General features: G+C 35.9%; 1 protein-coding gene across 1 annotated transcript in view; it reads right to left on the bottom strand.

Moving 5' to 3' along the window:
* STPG2 (sperm tail PG-rich repeat containing 2) overlaps positions 1-18,613 on the bottom strand; it is a 542,222-nt gene that overhangs the window by 346,729 nt on the left and 176,880 nt on the right. Inside the window, exon 8 of the mRNA XM_030919072.1 lies at positions 9,086-9,196. Coding sequence (XP_030774932.1) covers positions 9,086-9,196 — 111 coding nt within the window. The remainder of the gene's footprint in view (positions 1-9,085; positions 9,197-18,613) is intronic.

Below are 18,613 nucleotides of genomic sequence, written 5' to 3' on the forward strand. Positions count from 1 at the left end.
GTTCCAAATGAATTTTTAAAGATTTTTTTCTAGTTCAAGGAAGAATGTCATTGATAGTTTCATAGAAATAGCATTGAATTCACAAATTGCTTTGAGCAGTATGGCCATTTTAACAATATTGATTCTTCCTATCCATGAGCATGTTATGTTTTTCCATTTGTTTATGTCTTCTCTCTTCTCTCATTTCTTTGAGCAGTGTTTTGTAATTCTCATTTTAGAGACCTTTAAACTCCCTGGTTAGCTGTATTTCTAGGAATTTTATTCTTTTTGTGGCCTTTGCAAATGAGTTCATTCTTGATTTGGCTCTCAGCTTGACTACTGTTGATGTGTGGGAATATTAATGACATTTGTAGATTGATTTTGTATCCTTAAATTTATATGAAGTTTTTTATCAGCTGAAGGAGCTTTTGGGCCAATACTAGGGGATTTTCTAAATATAGGATCTAAATATAGGGTGTCAATTTGAGATCTTTCTAGCTTTCTGATGTGGGCACTTAGTGCTGGAAGTTTCCCTCATAACACTGCTTTAGCTGCTTTTCAGAGGTTCTGGTACATTATCTCTTTGTTCTCATTGGTTTCAAAGAACTTCTTGATTTCTGTCTTAGTTTTATTATTTACCCAGGAATCATTCAGGAGCAGGATGTTCAATTTCCATGTAGTTGTGTGGTTTTGAGTGAGTTTCTTACTCCTGAGTTCTAATTTGATTGTTCTGTGGTCTGAGAGACTGTTTTGTATGATTTCCATTCTTTTGCATTTGCTGAGGAGTGTTTTACTTCCAATTACGTGATCGATTTTAGAATAAGTTCTGTGCAGTACTAAGAAGAATGTATATTCTGTTGTTTTGGGGTGCAGAGTTCTGTAGATATCTATCAGTTACACTTGATCCAGAGATGAGTACAAGTCCTGACTATCTTGTTAATTTTCTGTCTTGATAATCTGTCGAATGTTTACAGTGATGTGTTAAAGTCTCCCATTATTATTGTATGGGACTCTAAGTCTCTTCGTAGGTCTCTAAGAACTTGCTTTATGAATCTGGGTGTTCCTGTATTGGGTGCATATATATTTAGGATAGTTAATTCTTGTTATTAAATTCATTCCTTTACTGTTATGTAATGCCCCTTTTGTCTTTTTTTTTTTTTTTATCTTTGTTGGTTTTAAAGTCTGTTTTGTCAGAGACTAAGATTGCAACCCCCGTTTTTTCTGTTTTCCATTTGCTTGGTAAATTTTCCTCCATCCCTTTATTTTTAGCCCAACTGTGTCTTTTTGCATCAGATGTGTCTCTTGAATGCAGCACACTGATGGTTCTTGACATTATCCAATTCACCAGTCTGTGCTTTTTAATTGGGGCATTTAGCCCATTTACATTTAAGGTTAATATTGTTATGTTATTAAATTCAATCCTGTCATCATGATGCTAGTTTGTTATTTTGCCCACCAATTAATGCAGTTTCTTCACAGTTTCATTGGTCTTTGTACTTCAACATGTTTTTTACAGTGGCTGGTACCAGTTTTACCTTTCCTTCTTTAGTGCTTCCTTCAGGAGTTCTTGCAAAGCAGGCCTGGTGGGATGAATTCCCTCAGCATTTGCTTGTCTGAAAATGATTTTATTTCTCATTCACTTATGAAGCTTAGTGTGGCCAGATATGAAATTCTGGGTTGAAAATTCTTTTCTTTAAGAATGTTGAATATTGGCCCCCACTCTCTTCTGGCTTGCAGTGTTTCTACTGAGAGCTTCACTGTTAGTCTAATAGGCTTCCCTTTGTAGGTGACTTGGCCTTTATCTCTGGCTGCCCTTAACGTTTTGTTTTTCATTTCAAACTTAGAGAATCTGATGATTATGTATCTTGGGGTTGATCTTCTCATGGAGTATCTTATTGGGATTCTCTGGATTCCTGAATTTGAATGTTGGCCTATCTTGCGAGAAATTCCCTTGGTTGGGGAATTTCTCCTGGATGATATCCTGAAGTGTGTTTTTCAACTTGGTTCATTCTCCCTGTGTCTTTCAGGTACTCTAATCAGTCATAGGTTCAGTCTTTTATCATAGTCCCAAGGTTCCTAGAGGTTGTGTTTGTTCCTTTTAATTCTTTTTTCTCTAAACTTGTCTGCCTGCCTTATTTCAGCAAGACAGTCTTCAAGCTCTGATATTCTTTCTTCCACTTGATCGATTCAGCTATGGACATTGTGTTTGCATTATAAAGTTCTTGTGGTGTGTTTTTCAGCTCCATCAGGCTATTTATGTTCCTCTCTAAACTGGTTATTCTAGCTAGCAGCTCCTGTTACCTTTTATCATGGTTCTTAGCTTCTTTGCATTTCGTTAGAACATGCTCCTTTACCACAGCAAGATTTGTTATTATCCACCTTCTAAAGGCTACTTCTGTAATTCATCTGTCTCATCCTCTGTCCAGTTGCCCTTGCTGAAGAGGTATTGTGATCATTTCGAGGAGAAGAGGCACCCTGTCCTTTTGAATGTTCAGTGGTTTTTTGTTGATTCTCTCTCATCTTCGTGAGTTTGTCTAGTGTCAATCTTTCAGGCTGCTGACCTTTGGATGAGGTTTTCGTAGGAACTTTTTTGTTGATGCTGTTCTTGTTGCTTCCTGTTTGTTTGTTTTCGTTTGAATAGTCAGATCCCTCTTCTGTAGGGCTGCTGTGGTTTGCTGAGGGTTCACTTATGAGGCTAGCATCATCCTGATACCAAAACTTGGCAGAGACACAACAAAAAAGAGAATTTTAGACCAATATCCCTGATGAATATTGATGCAAAAACCTCAGTAAAATACTGGCAAATCGAATCCAGCAGCACATCAAAAACCTTATCCATCAAGATCAAGTTCGGTTCATCCCTGGGATGCAAGGCTAGTTCAACATACACAGATCAATAAACGTAATCCAGCATATAAACAGAACCAAAGACAAGAACCACATGATTATCTCAATAGATGCAGACAAGGCCTTTGACAAAATTCAACACCCCTTCATGCTAAAAACTCTCAATAAATTGGTATTGATGGGACATATATCAAAATAATAAGAGCTATTTATGACAAACCCACAGTCAGTATCATACTGAATGGGCAAAAATGGGAATCATTCCCTTTGAAAACTGTCGTAAGACAGGGATGCCCTCTCTCACTACTATTCAACATAGTCTTGGAAGTTCTGACCAGGGCAACCAGGCGGGAGAAAGAAACAAAGGGTACTGAATTAGGACAAGAGGTAGTCAAATTGTCCTTGTTTGCAGATGACATGACTGTATATTTGGAAAACCCCATCATCTCAGCCCAAAATCTCTTTAAGCTGATAAGCAACTTTAGCAAAGTCTCAAGATACAAAATCAATGTGCAAAAATCACAAGTATTCCTATACACCAATAACAGACAAACAGAGAGCCAAATCATGCATGAACTCTCGTTTACAATTGCTTCAATGAAAATAAAATACCTATGAATCCAACTTACAAGGGATGTGAAGGACCTCTTCAAGGAGAACTACAAACCACTGTTCAACTAAATAAAAGAGGACACAAAAAATGGAAGAACATTCCATGCTCACAGATATGAAGAATCAATATTGTGAAAATGGCCATACTGCCCAAGGTAATTTATAGATTCAATGGCATTCCCATCAAGCTACCAATGACTTTCTTCACAGAATTGGAAAAAACTACTTTAAAGTTCATATGGAACCAAAAAAGAGTCTGCATTGCCAAAACAATCCTAAGCCAAAAGAACAAAGCTGGAGACATCATGCTACCTGACTTCAAACTATACTACAAGGCTACAGTAACTAAAACAGCATGGTACTGGTACCAAAACAGAGAGATAGACCAATGGAACAGAACAGAGTCCTCAGAAATAATACCACACATCTACAACCATCTGACCTTTGACAAACCTGACAAAAACAAGCAATGGGGAAAGGATTCCCTATTTAACAAATGGTGCTGGGAAAACTGGCTAGCCATATGTAGAAAGCTAAACTGGATCTCTTCCTTACACCTTATACAAACATTAATTCAAGATGGATTAAAGACTTAAATGTCAGACCTAAAAGCATAAGAACCCTAGAAGAAAACCTAGGCAATACCATTCAGGACATAGGCATGGGCAAGGACTTCATGACTAAAACACCAAAAGCAACGGCAACAAAAGCCAAAATTGACAAATGGGATCTAATTAAACTAAAGAGCTTCTGCACAACAAAAGAAACTACCATCAGAGTGAACAGGCAACCTACAGAATGGGAAAAGTTTTTTTGCAATCTACCCATCTGACAAAGGGCTAATATCCAGAATCTACAAAGAACTCAAACAAATATACAAGAAAAAATCAAGCAACTCCATCAAAAAGTGGGTAAAGGATATGAATAGACACTTCTAAAAAGAAGTCATTTATGCACCTAACAGACACATGAAAAAATGCTCATCATCACTGGCCATCAGAGCAATGCAAGTCAAAACCACAATGAGATACCATCTCACACCAGTTAGAATGGCAATCATTAAAAAGTCAGGAAACAACAGGTGCTGGAGAGGATGTGGAGAAATAGAAACACTTTTACCCTGACATGACACACAGCATGACACAAGTATACATATGTAACAAACCTGCACGTTTTACACTGACATGACACAACAACATGACACAAGTATACATATGTAACAAACCTGCACGTTGTGCACATGTACCCTAGAACTTAAAGTATAATTTAAAAAAAGAAAAAATAAATAAGTAAATCGGTTCTCTTTGTTGGGTGCATATATATTTAGAATAGTTAAGTCTTCCTGTTGAATTGAAACCTTTACCATTATGTAATGCTCTTCTTTATCATTTCTGATCTTTGTTGGTTTGAAATCTGTTTTGTCTGAAATTAAGATTGCAACCCCTGCTTCTTTTCTGTTTAACGTTTGTGTGGTGGATTTTCCTCCATCCCTTTATTTTGAGCCTATGAGAGTCATTACATGTGAGATAGGTCACCTGAAAACAGTATACAATTGAGTTTTGCTTTTTTATCCAGCTTGCCTTTCTGTGCCTTTTAACCAGGACATTTAGCCCATTTACATTCAAAGTTAGTATTGATATGTACAGATTTGATCCTGGCATTGTGCTGTTACCTGGTAATTATGTTGGCTTGTTCATGTGGTTATTTTATAGTCACACTGGTCCTGTGTGTTTAAATGTGTTATGTACTAGCTGGTAGTGGTGTTTCCTTTCTATATATAGTGCTTCTTTCAAGATATCTTGTAAGGCAGGTCTGGCAATAATGAACTCCCTCAACATCTGCCTATCTGAAAAGGACCTTATTTCTCCTTCACTTAGGAATCTTAACTTAGTTGGATATAAAATTCTTGGTTGAAGATTTTTTCTTTAAGAAAGTTGAATATAGGCCCCCAGTCTCTTGGTTTATAGGGTTTCAGCTGAGAGCTCAGCTGTTAGCCTCATGGAGATCCCTTTGTAGGTAACCTGCTCTTTCTCTCTAGCTGCCTTTAACATTTTTTCTTTCATTTCAATCTTGGAAAATCCGAGAATTCTCTATCTTGGGGATGATCTTCTTGTGTGGAATCTCGCAGAAGTTATCTGCATTTCCTGAATTTGACCGTTGGCCTCTCTAGCAAAATTGGGAAAACAGTCATGGATGATAATCCTTAAATATATTTTCCAAGTTGCTTGCTTTTTTCCCTTCCCTTTCAGGGATGCCAGTGATTCATAAATGTGGCCTCTTCACATAATCCCATACATCTTGGACATTTTGTTTATTCCTTTTTATTCTTCTTCTCTGATTTTGTCTGACTGTCTTATTTCAGAGAACCAGTCTTCATATTCTAAGATTCTTTCCACAGCTTGGTTTATTCTGCTATTAATACTTGCAACTGCATTGTGAAATTCTTGTATTATTCAGCTCTGTTAGACCTGTTAGGTTCTTTTTTATACCAGCTATTTCATCCTTCAGCTCCTATATCAGTTTATTGTGATTTTTAAATCAACCAGTTTTAAAGCAGGATTTATATTATCATTATTATTCCCTACAGAACCAAGTAATGTGGCCATACACAAGTAATAAATTTTATGTCATCAAACTCCTGCCTCTTGAAGAATATGTCATACATGAGCTAAAATGACTTCTTCATTAATGAGTTTTCACTTTTCTTTACTTTGTCTAGGAAATTCATATTCATATAAGAATTCATATTCTTCTTTGTCTTTATGTCACCCTTCTTTTGTTTCCTTTTTTTATGTTGCTGAAGCAACTCCACATATGAAGACACAGAGTTACTAAACTTTCTGAACTATTGCATGTCGGAAAATTATTTTCTTGATTCATTTAATTGAAACTTTAGGCAGAGGGAGAACTCTATATCCAAAATCATTTCCCCTGAGAAATTTAAGAAAATACTACTTCATCACCTCCTAGCCTTAAAATGGGGCTAATGTTGCTAAGCAAGTACCTGACCTAAGTTATATTTCTCATCCCTTTGTGGGTTACCCAATGACTTTGCTCTGTGGAAGCTTCAAGGATATTTTATTTAGTTAGGATCTTCTGAAAATGCAAAAAAAAAAAAAAGAAAAAGTGAGAAGGACATAGGTATATTTATCCTCCTTGGCATTCTGTTGAGCTCCTCAAATCAATAACTTATGCTTTTATTCAGCTTGAAACAACATTGTGTTTTCTATATCAAATAATTACTGTCTCTACATTCTGCTTCTAGAATGCTTGGTAAACAGATGTTTGTGTTCATCCTCCAATTGTCATATTTTCTTTCTATTTATAATCAACTAATGCTTATATCATAGCTTTTTTTAAAAGAATAAAAAATATTTCCCTGGGATGTTGTACAAGAAATAAGTCTTTCGTATGAAATCAGAAGTCTGGAAGGGAGCTATATTTTTTATGTAAAGATACAAAGTGGAAAATTAAGCTATCAAATCATCCTTTAAGACTGCGGCATATCCATAAGTAAAATACCTGGGAGGTAAATTTTATTTTTATTTAAAGTAAATAATAAAATTAATTCAATTACTTCATAATTTTGAGATATTATTTCAATTTTATTTTGAGATCAATGATTTGGACTTTTCATTACATGCACATCATATACCCACCTGTTTGAAGTGTATTGTCATTTGCAAAAGAGATTTAAAAACTAGGCTTTCTATGTGACTAAACTATTCTGCTTCTTGGGTAACCAGAGTCCCACTGAATAATTTTAATTGCAAATGTTTCATGCCAGAAAAGAAAACACTAAAAAGAAGTTTTCAGATCTAAAGAGAAACAAAGTTAAAAGAAAAATATGTAAATTAAGTCAAAAATATTGGTGAAGCAACTTGTCTTCCTTTAGAGCAGATGTGCACCATCTTTTTTCACTACAAACATAAAGTTTAACATATATACATATATATGCTGCCTTCCTATGGATGCTTTCAGAAATTTCCATTGTTTTTTCCTACTACCTGTGATATTATGATAGAAATAACTTTGAATCCATTCAATGATTCCTAAGCCTAAAAGCATTATATTAGTAATAAATTAGTCATGGCATACCTCCCAATGGATCCTGAGGTGTTTACAACAATGATTCACTTGAAAAATACAGTTGAACTCTAAAATTCCTCAAGATGAAGAAATAATCCATTAAAACAGCACAATTAGTTAAAAATTACTCAGAATCTACTACATGTAAAGAATATTGCTAGATGATTTTAAACTGTCTTTTGAATTTATAATTACAAAAAAACTCATAGAATAGAACCTGATGCTAATTTTGACTATATCTCAGATTCCAATAATGCCTCAGAAAAAAATAGTAAGTCCATTCCTGAATAGCTTTCACCAAATTAATCTAATTCCTATGATTTCCAAGACATTCACAGTTATATTAACTAGCATTGCATTTGTCATTCCCTTAAATTAGTTCATCCTGATCTTGTACCAGTTATTTCACAATCAAAAGTATTACAAATCAACTGTTGGCATTATCTCACGTAGCAGAATTTTATTTCAGCAAGCTATACTCTGTTTTTACTGATTAGCTACATTTTAAACCTTGTTTAATAATCCTGTTTTGAAATGTGCTCTTAACAATATCTTCTCAAGATAGTCCAATTTCTACAAAAATGTATTTTAATAACACCTTGTTCACAAAAGGCTACACTATAACATTTGCCTTTGTCTGTTTGGGGTGCTGTAACAAAATGCCATAAACTGGGTAGCTTATAAATGAAATTGATTTCTCACAGATCTGCAGGCTGAAAAGTCCAACATCAAGGCACAAGCAGACTCAGTATCTGGAGAGGCCCTGCTTCCTCAAAGACAGTACCTTCTCTGAGTCCTCATGGTAAACGGGGAAAACGAGCCCCCTTGGACCTATTTTATAAGAGTACTAATCCCATTTATGAGGTCTCCACCCTCATGACATGATCACCTCCCAGAAAGTGCCACCTCCTAATACCATCACCTTGGGAGTTAGGATTTCAATATATGAATTTTAAGGGGATACATACATTTAGACTCCAGCAACATTACCATTGGGTCCAGCTTTTTAACTCCAAATTTTACTTTGATATATTTGTAAATTCAATCTGAATTAATCAATTACCCATTTTTTAATTTAATCTGCTTTACTATTTTCAATTTACTCACTATTATAAATTCAGAAAAATTTATAGCCATACCATTTAACATGCAGGTCAACAGGAATAAAAATAAATCACTGAGGAGTCTTAGATTTCAAGAAGAATTCACATTGAAAAGAGAAAACATTTGCACTATGAGTAAAATGAGTTGAACCTAGTAAATATTTTACTCCATACACAACACAACAAGTTCAGCCTTTCTATATGTCCTAAGAATGAATGTTCTCTGACCCTACAAGGGATATTCCATGTAATAATCTCTCATATAGCAATTCTAGACTTTGGCATAGCTTGAAGAATTTTGTTGAACTTTAAAAATATATAAGTATCAGTCTAGCCAAGGAGGCTACAGCAGGCTACCAGTTACCTCACTCAGGTCCTAATATAAAGTTTATGTTATGCAGCCTCCTCCATGATTTCTAGATAATGAAAATATTTGATTGTAGGAGTCTTCTTACCATATCTGATACTTTCATAGTTCTTTTGGTTCTTGACAAGAAAGCAGCATATTTGTTAGTCAGGTTAGGTAATTCATCAGAAATTCCACCACCCTGTGAATGCCAACATGCCTGTTGAAAGAAGGGGTTAAAAAGAGTACATCATTTATTTTTATCAATTCAAGAGGCACTATAAATAATAAGTTTGCAATGAAGGTCGTCAATATTATCTGGCATTAAAGACACATATTCATAAAAAATAAAATTTTCAAATGTGATACAGAAATAGAAAGCTTTAAGTCAATGAGATATTAAAATGGAAAAAGAACTGATTATATGAACCTCTAGGTAAGCATAATGGATCTGCACACATCACTTAAACATATTAGCTATGTTGTATTTCATAACCAGCAAGTTCTATCTCAATAATAAGATATTTAGCCAATTATATAGTATTGTTTTACAATTTATTATTAATAAAAATATATTCACAATTAACCATTTAATTATGTGGCAATTCTGGGTTAATATATTTTCTAAATGAAATGATCCACTCACTTTTATATATCATAATTCTTTATACGCATTGAAGATTTAAATTAATAGGTTAGAGGAATCTAGTAACATAATATTTTAATGAGCAATTAATCCTTGTGATACTCTTTCTAATTTGTCATACAATTTATTTGTATTCATTTAATTAAATAGAATAAACAGCAGCAACATCCTTTGTATATGCAAAAGGGATAAGAATCTATTTTCCCATATTTTACACATTTTATTGTTTTTATTTCAGAATTTGATATTCACAGTTAATATTTCAGAATTTGACACATAGTAGGGAATAAACATCTTTCTTTCTTTGTCCATTTTGTTGGTAACATTACTTTACTAAAACATCCATTACCCCCCTAATGCATCTATGACACGATCTGCCTCTCTACACAAAATGCTGAAGATGGCATTTCTCCACATTTTTCCACATGATATTATTCCAACATATCCACTCCAGATAACATAGGTAGCTTTTATCACTTTCAAAAATAGAACAATCACAGTCACGTCTTTTAAAAATGTGAAAGCCTTTAAATATAGAACATCTAAGGCAGGGTTATTATTTTTACATAGTTTTTAAATTGTTTGAAGCTGAAAAATAACTTATTTTTGTAATAATTTTTATTTCAATAGCTTTTGGGGTACAAGTGGCTTTTCCTTACATGGATGAATAGTACAGTAGTGAATTCTAAGATTTTAGTGCACCCATCACCCAAGTAGTGTACATTGTACCCAGTAAGTAGTTTTTTATCCCTATTCTCCTCCCACCCTCCCCTTTCTGAGTCTTCAAAGTCCACTATATCACTCTGTGTGCCTTTGTGTACCCATGGCTTAGGTCTCACTTATCAGTGAAAACATACAGTATTTGGTTTTTCATTCCTGACTTACTTCACTTAGAATAATGGCCTCCAGCTCCATCCAAGTTGCTGTAAAAGATATTATGTTACTCTATTAGGTTACTCTTTTTTATGCCTGAGTAGTATTCCATGGTGTATATATACCACATTTTCTTTACCCACTCATTGGTCAGTGGGTACCAAGATTGATTCCATATCTTTGCAAATGTGAATTTGGCTACAATAAACATACACATGCAGATGTCTTTTTAATGTATTGACTTCTTTTCCATTGGTTAAATACCCAGTAGTGGGACTGCTGGATCAAATCATAGATCATCATAGATCTATTTTTAGTCATCTAAGAAATCTCCACATTGTTTTCTACAGAGATTGTACTAATTTACACTCCTACCATGAACGTATAAGCATTCCCTTTTCATTAACCCAACATCTATTGTTTCTTTGTTTTTTTGTTTGTTTGTTTGTTTTTACTTTTTAACATTGGCCATTATTGGATGGGTGAAGTGGCTCACACCTGTAATCCCACCACTTTGGGATGCCAAGTTAGGCAGATCACTTGAGCCCATGAGTTCACGATCAGCCTGAGCAACATCGTGAAACCCTATCTCTACAAAAAATACAAAAACTAGCTGAGTGTGGTGGCACATGCCTGTGGTCCCTGCTGTTGGAGAGGCTGAGGTAGGAGGATCACTTGAGCCTGGGAGATCAAGGCTTTAGTGAGCCATAATCACACTACTGCACTCCAGCCTGGGTGAGGGAGTGAGACCCTGTCTCAAAAAAATAATAATAGTAATAATGGTCATTCTTGCAGGAGTAAGGTGGTGTCTCATTGTGGTTTTAATTTGCATTTCCCTGATGACTCGTGATGTTGAATATTTTTTCATATGTTTGTTGACCATTTGTATATCTTCTTTTTATAACGTCTATTCACATCAGTTGCCCACTTTTTCATGACATTATTTGTTTTTTTTCTTGCTGGTTTGTTTGAGTTCCTTGTAGATTCTGTATATTACTCCTTTGCCCAATGCATAGTTTGCAATATTTTCTCCCATTCTGTGGGTTGTCTGTTTATTCTGGTGATTATTTCTTTTGCTATATAGAAGCTCTGTAGTTTAATTAGGTCTCATTTATTTATTTTTGTTTTAGTTCCATTTGCTTTGGGGACTTAGTCATTAATTCTTTGCCTAAGCCAAAGTCCAGAAGACTTTTTCTGAGGTTATCTTCTAGAACTTTTATGGTTTCAGGTATTAGATTTGTCTTTAATCCATCTTGAGTTGCTTTTTATATAAAATGAGATGTAGGGATCCAGTTTCATTCTTCTGAATTTAGCTATCCAGTTTTCCCAGCACCGTTTATTGAATAGGGTATCAATTTCCCAATTTATGTTGTTCTGTGCTTTGTCAAAGATCAGTTAGTTGTAAATATTTGGCTTTATTTCTGCATTCTCTATTCTGATCCATTGATCTATATGTCTACTTTCATACAAGTACTACGTATTTTGATAACTACAGCCTTGTAGTATAATTTTAAGTACAGTAATGTGCTGCCTCCAGATTTATTCTTTTAGCTTTGCATTGCTTTGGCTAAGCAGGCTCTTTTTTGATTCCGTATGAATTGTAGGATTGTTTCTTTTAATTCTGTGAAAAATGATGTTTGTATTTTGATAGGAATTGCATTGAATCTGTAGATTGCTTTGGGCAGTATGGTCATTTTCACAATACTGATTCTCCCAATCCATGAGCATGGGATGTGTTTCCATTTGTTTGTGTCTATGATTTCTTTCAGCAGTGTTTTGTAGTTCTCCTTACAGAGATCTTTCATCTCCTTGGTTAAGTATATTCCAGGGTATTTTATCTTTTTTGCAGCTATTGTAAAGGTGATTGAGTTTATTTCATTCTCAGTTTGGTCATTGTTGGCATATATCAGTGTTACTGATTTGTATACATTGATTTCGTAACCTGAGATGTTACTGAATTTGATTATCAAATCTAATCTTATCTCTAGGCTTATACAGCCAACACTTTTGAGAAGTCTCTAGGGTTTTATATGATATATAATCATATCATTGGTGAACAGCAATAGTTTGACTTCCTTTTTTGCAATCTGAAGGCACTGTATTTCCTTCTCTTGCCTGATTGCTTTGGCTAGGACTTCTGGTATTATGCTGAATGGAAAGTGGTGAAAGTGGGGATCCTTGTCTTGTTCCAGTTCTCAGTGGGAATGATTTCAACCTTTCCTCATTCAATATAATGTTGGCTGTGGGTTTGTCATAGATGGTGTTTATTAATTTGAACTAAGTCCCTTTTATACCTAGTTTGTTGAGGGTTTTTAATCATAAAAAAGATGCTAGATTTTACCAAACGCTTTTTGCAGCTATTGAGATAATCATATGGTTTTTGTTTTTAATTCTGTTTATGTGATGAATCATATTTACTGACATGCTTATGTTAAACCATCCCTGCACACCTTGAATGAAGTCCACTTGATCATGATGTATTATCTTTCTGATGTGCTGATAGATTCAGTTATCTAGTATTTCGTTGAGAATTTTTGCATCTATATTCATCAGAGATGTTGGTCTGTAGTTTTCTATTCTTGTTATGTTCTTTCCTGGTTCTGATATCAGGGTAAAACTGGCTTAATAGAATGAGTTAGGGAGGATTCCCTCTTTCTCAATCTTTTGTAATAGTTTCATCAGTAGAATTGGTACTAATTCTTTGAACGCCTGGTAGAAATCAGCTGTGAACCCATCTGAACCTGGGCTTTTTTTCTTTGTTGTCAATTTTTAATTACCGATTTAATATTGCTGCTTGTTATTGGTCTGGTCTGGGTTGTTATTTATTCCTGATTTAATCTAAAAAAAGTTGTATGTTTCCAGGAATTTATCCATTTCCTCTAGATTTCCTAGTTTGTGTGCATAGTTTGTGTTTCCAGTTTGTGTTCATGGCAGTCTCAAATGATCTTTCATTTTCCTGTGGTGCAGGTTGTAATGTCTCCAGTTTTATTTCTAATTGATCTTATTTGAATCTCCTCTCCTCTTTTCTTGGTTATTCTAGCTAAAGTTCCATCAATTTTATTTGCCTTTGCAAAGAACCAACTTTTCGTTTCATTTATCTTTTGTATTGATTTTTTTTTTTCAAATTCATGTAATTCTACTCTAATCTTTGTTACTTCTGGGCTTACTTTATTCTTGTTTCTCTAGTTCTTTGAGGTGTTACATTAGGTTGTCAGTTTGTGGTCTTCCAGGCTCTGATGTAGGCATTTAGTTCTACAAACGTTCCTCTTAGCACTGCATTTGCTGTACCCCAGAAGTTTTGATGACTCGAGTCACTATTATTCATTTCAAAGAACTGTCAAATTTCCAACTTGATTTCATTTTTAACACAAAAATCATTCAGGAACAGACTGTTTAATTTCTACATACATGTATAGTTTTGAGGGTTTCTTTTGGAGTTGATTCCTAGTTTTATTCTGATGTGATCTGAGAAGATACTTGCTATAATTTTTATTTTTTCAAATTTATTGAGACTTTTTTTGTGGCCTGTCATATGGTCTATCACGGAAAATGTTCCATGTGCTGATGAGAAGAATGCATATTCTTAAATTCTTAGGTAGAATGTTCTGTAAATATCTGTTAAGTCCATTTATTCTACAGTGTTTAAGACCATTGTTTCTTTGCTGATTTTCTGTTTCAATCATCTATCTAGTGCTGTCAATGGGGTGTTGAAGTCCCCCACTATTCTGGTGTTGCTTTCTATCTCCTAAGTCCGGTAGTAATTGTTTTACAAATCTGAGAGCACTAGTGATAAGCGCATATAAATTTAAAATTATAATATCTTCTTGTTGAATTGATCCTTTTATCATCATATAATGATATTCTTTGTCATTTTTTACTGCTGTTGCTTTAAAGTTTGTTGTTTTATCTAATATAAGAATAGCTACTCCTGGTCACTTTTGGTTTCCATTTGCATGGATTAATTTTTGCCATTCTTTGACCTTGAATTTATATAAATCCTTCAATGTTAAGTGAGTCTCTTGAAGGCCGAAGATATCTAGTTTGTGACTTTTTATCTACTCTGCCAATCTGTATATTTTAAGTGGACCATTACACCATTTACATTCAACATTAATATCATGATACTGTTCCAGTCATCACGTGAATTGTTACCTACTTTTTTTTCTTCATTGTGTTATTGTTTTATAGGCCATGTGAGTTTTATGCTTGCAAGACGTTCTATTCTGGTGCGTAATGGTCTTTTGTTTCAAGATTTAGAACTCCTTTCAGCATTTCTTGTAGGGCTGGTCTGGTAGTAACAAGTTCTCTCAGCACTTATTTGTCTGAAAATGACTTAGTTTTGCTGGATACAAAATTTTTGGCCGATGGTTATCCCGTTTAAGGAGGCTAAAGATAGGAAGGACCCCAGTCCCTTCTGGTCTGTATGGGTTCTGCTGAGAAGTCTGCTGTTAGTCTGAAAGGTTTTCCCTTACAGGTTACCTGATGCTTTTGCCTCACAGCTCTTAGAATTATTTCATTCACATTGACTTTAGATAGCTAGATGACTATATGCCTTCGTGTTTTGTTTTTTGTTTTTTGTGTTTTTTGTTTTTGTTTTTGTTTTTGCAATGAATCTCCCAGGAGTTCTTTGGGTTTCTTGTATTTGGATATCTAAATCACTAACAAGGCCAGGGAAGTTTTCCTCAATTTCCTCAAAAAATTATTCTACTTATTTTAGTCTATTGTTAAAACCTCCACTGCATTTTGTAGTTCCCTAAATGTGTCTTTCATTTCCAGAAGTTCTGATTTGTTTCTTTTTAAAATATCTATCTCTTTAGAAATTTTTTCATTCATATCCTGAATTTTTTAAAAATTCTTTATGTTAATTTTCACCTTTCTCTAGTATGTCAAATAAATTTTCCAAACATTGTACTTTTTCTTATCCCTCAAAACACCAATTATTATTAGGTTTGGCTGTTTTACATAATCCCTTATTTCCTAGAGATTTTGTTCCTTTCTGTTCTTTATTCTTTATTTTTCTCTGACTGGGTTAATTTAAAAGCCTTGTCTTCAAGCACTGAAACTCTTTTTTCTACTTGTTCTAGCCTATGGTTGAAACCTCTACCATTTTGTAATTCCCTAAATGTGTCTTTCATTTCCAGAAGTTCTGATATTTTTTCCCTTTAAAATAGGTTCTTCATTAATATGTTGATTTTTTCAAAATTTCTTTATGTTGGTTTTCACCTTTTTCTGGTATCTCCTTGAGTACCTTAATAATTAATCTTTTGAATTCGTTTTCTGGTATTTCAAAGATTTCATCTTGGTTTGGATATATTGCTAGAGAGCTAGTGAAACTTCCATTGCAAAATTATAACTGAGAAAATTATTACAGTGAAAGAGATCTGACCTAACCAACGTCATCTTTCTTCTAACCTCCAAGCTGTCCATATTCATTCCTGGGAATAAGCTGAACTAACTTTGGGAAAACTTAGTTTATAGTTTAACTTTGAAACAAAGACAATAACAGCCCTTTTCCAAAACAAATCCCCTTCCTGTTTGGAGAATAGATTGCCTTTGTAGGACTAACAAATTAGCCACAAGATTAGAAATCATGGTTTAGGAGTCATGCAGCTGGACTCCACTCATGCTACGTCTACACAATTCTGACCCTCCCCAAATTGCTCCTGGGGATAACATCACTATTGTAAAACCTAAGGTCAGTGTTTCAGATATTTTGCAGACCCTGCACTTGATGAATCAGCTGGCACCATCCAAATCAACAAACTGGTTCATCTGGTCTTGTGGCCCCCACCCAGGGACTGACTCAGCACAAGAAGACAGCTTTGACTCCCTACGATTTCATCTCCGACCCAACCAATCAGCACACCTGACTCACTGTCCTCTACCCACCAAATTGTCCTTAAAACCCTCAATTTCCAAGTTTAGGGGAGACTCATTTGAGTAATAAAAAACTCTGGTCTCTCATACAGCCAGCTCTGCATTAATAACATTTTCTCTATTACAGTTCCCCTGTCTTGATAAACTGGCTCTCTGCAGGCAGCAGGCAAGGAGAACCCACTGGGTGATTTCACTAGTGTGAACTTTTGGGTGTATTGCAGAACCTTGTTTTGTCATATTATCATAATTATTTTTCCGGTTCCTTCTCATTTGGTTATACTATTTCTTCTAATTATTGTTGAATTTATGTTGTAAGACTGTGGTTTTTTCTTTATTTCTTTTTCCCCCTTAAGACTGTGACTTTAAAGCTTATAGTTTAATGTAGCCTAAATCAGTTATTGGTACATTCAGGAGTGAAGACCCTGTATGAGAGCTTTAGTTATAGAGTCTTTGCATGATAGCCTTCTCAGATGCTTGTTGTAGTAGCAATGTGCTCAGTGTGTCAGCAAGTTCACTGTCTCCTATGGAGTTGGAATAACAGAGGTCTCTTGAACCCTACTTTGTTCCCCCAAGATGTGTGCTTTTAATTTATTTATTTATTCCCCAGCATTTTATTTACTGGGTTGAACAACTCAGGCTTCATGCCAGTAGGATAGGTGTCTCAGGTTAGAAACTGGTTGTGAAAGCAGATGGGTAAATGCAATATATAATGGCAGGCAGAGGTCACAGCCTTGACAGAGCTGGCTGGAGGCTGGGAGAAGCTCTCAGAGAAGTACACTGAGGTGTTATCGGGGTGAAGAGTGGGAGCTACTTCAGCACCTGTGTCAGGGCAGCAGGAAAGCAATCCACATTCCAGACACACTAATGATCCAGTGTTCCAGTATTCCTGCTATTCAATCAGACAGGCACCTATTTCCATCTTCAGGAATGTTGATGTTCCAAGTATAGAGGAGTTGTGACTCTACCTCTCATCCACACCTGAACCTGGAAGGTGCTCCTCCTGTGGGGATGCACTCACCCTGAAATCTTTGAAAAAGGTTGTCTTTAGGAGCACCCATGCTGAGCACCTATAAGAGAAGACCCGGTTGTGTCTGCAGTGGTGGATGGGAGGAAAAAGAATTCCCCTTCTCCAAGACTCTTCATGAGCACTAGAGCTGCCTGACTGTTGGGGTACAGCTGCAGACTTTCCCTTCTGAACCTAGTACTGCAACTGTGCCTCTGCAGGAAGAAAGAAACTTCTCAAGAGTAGAAAGATCTGGGACTCAAGGCCTGCCATCTGGATTCTTTTGTCCCATGGAGTGTCCCCTTAATGTGACGAACTTTCCTTTCCCCTAGGACTAGGAGTCCCTGAGAGCCAGGCTACTATGAATGCTGCTGTTCCTCTGGGTCTAGTAACCCAGTGGAGTTGCCACAATCCATGTTGGTGCTAGGGAAAGTCTGCAAGAGATCCACTGATGTGACAATTCCTCAAGTCTCCCAGCATCAGGTACTAGCACCATCTCTGATGGGGATGGCAGGGAAGGGTCATAGACTCTATGAGATTCCTTGGTATAAACAGCCTTAGTGTATTGGCTTTCTCAAATGCTGGTGGTAGTAGTAACGAACTGGTCACATGGAGAGACTCAGGACCTCTGGTTAGCCAGGATGGTAGCCAGGATGATACAGAAAATAGTGATAGCAGAGGTCATGCACGAGTTTTCTCCTTCCTGAACACAGTGTTGTTCTACTTGGAGTTACTGCAATGCATTGTGTCAGTCGGCCTCCAGCCAGGAGGTGGTGCTTGCAAAAGAGTGCCAGTTGTGGTACGAGTGGTGAGATTTGTACTTGCCTTATGTTACTCAGGAGAGATGTGGTTTCTCAGGTGACAGGTGGAGCTATAGAGCTCCCAAACATTTCTGTCCTTTGTGTTAAGTTATCAGGGCAAGCAGAGGGGCAAAGCCACGTGGGGGCTCCACAAGGCAGCTCCACGTTCTGACTCTACCCATGCAGGGCAGCAGTGGCCCCCGTGAGGATCAGAGGAATTCATTGGCCACTAGAGTAATGTTCTATGGAGAAGCATATCTGCCTCTGATGTACAAATGAGTTTGTACAGGGAGTGGGAAGTAGCAGGTGGCAGTAAAGCCCATCCAGTGCCCATGCACTTGTCAAAGCAAATCTCACCGGCTAGCAGCAGCTATCTATCTTCTAGGCACTTAATGCTCAGAACTCAAAATGCCCCAGGTCATAAGCCTTCCCCACAGA

This window comes from Rhinopithecus roxellana, chromosome 2 (genome assembly GCF_007565055.1).
Source record: "Rhinopithecus roxellana isolate Shanxi Qingling chromosome 2, ASM756505v1, whole genome shotgun sequence".
Lineage (NCBI taxonomy): Eukaryota > Metazoa > Chordata > Mammalia > Primates > Cercopithecidae > Rhinopithecus > Rhinopithecus roxellana.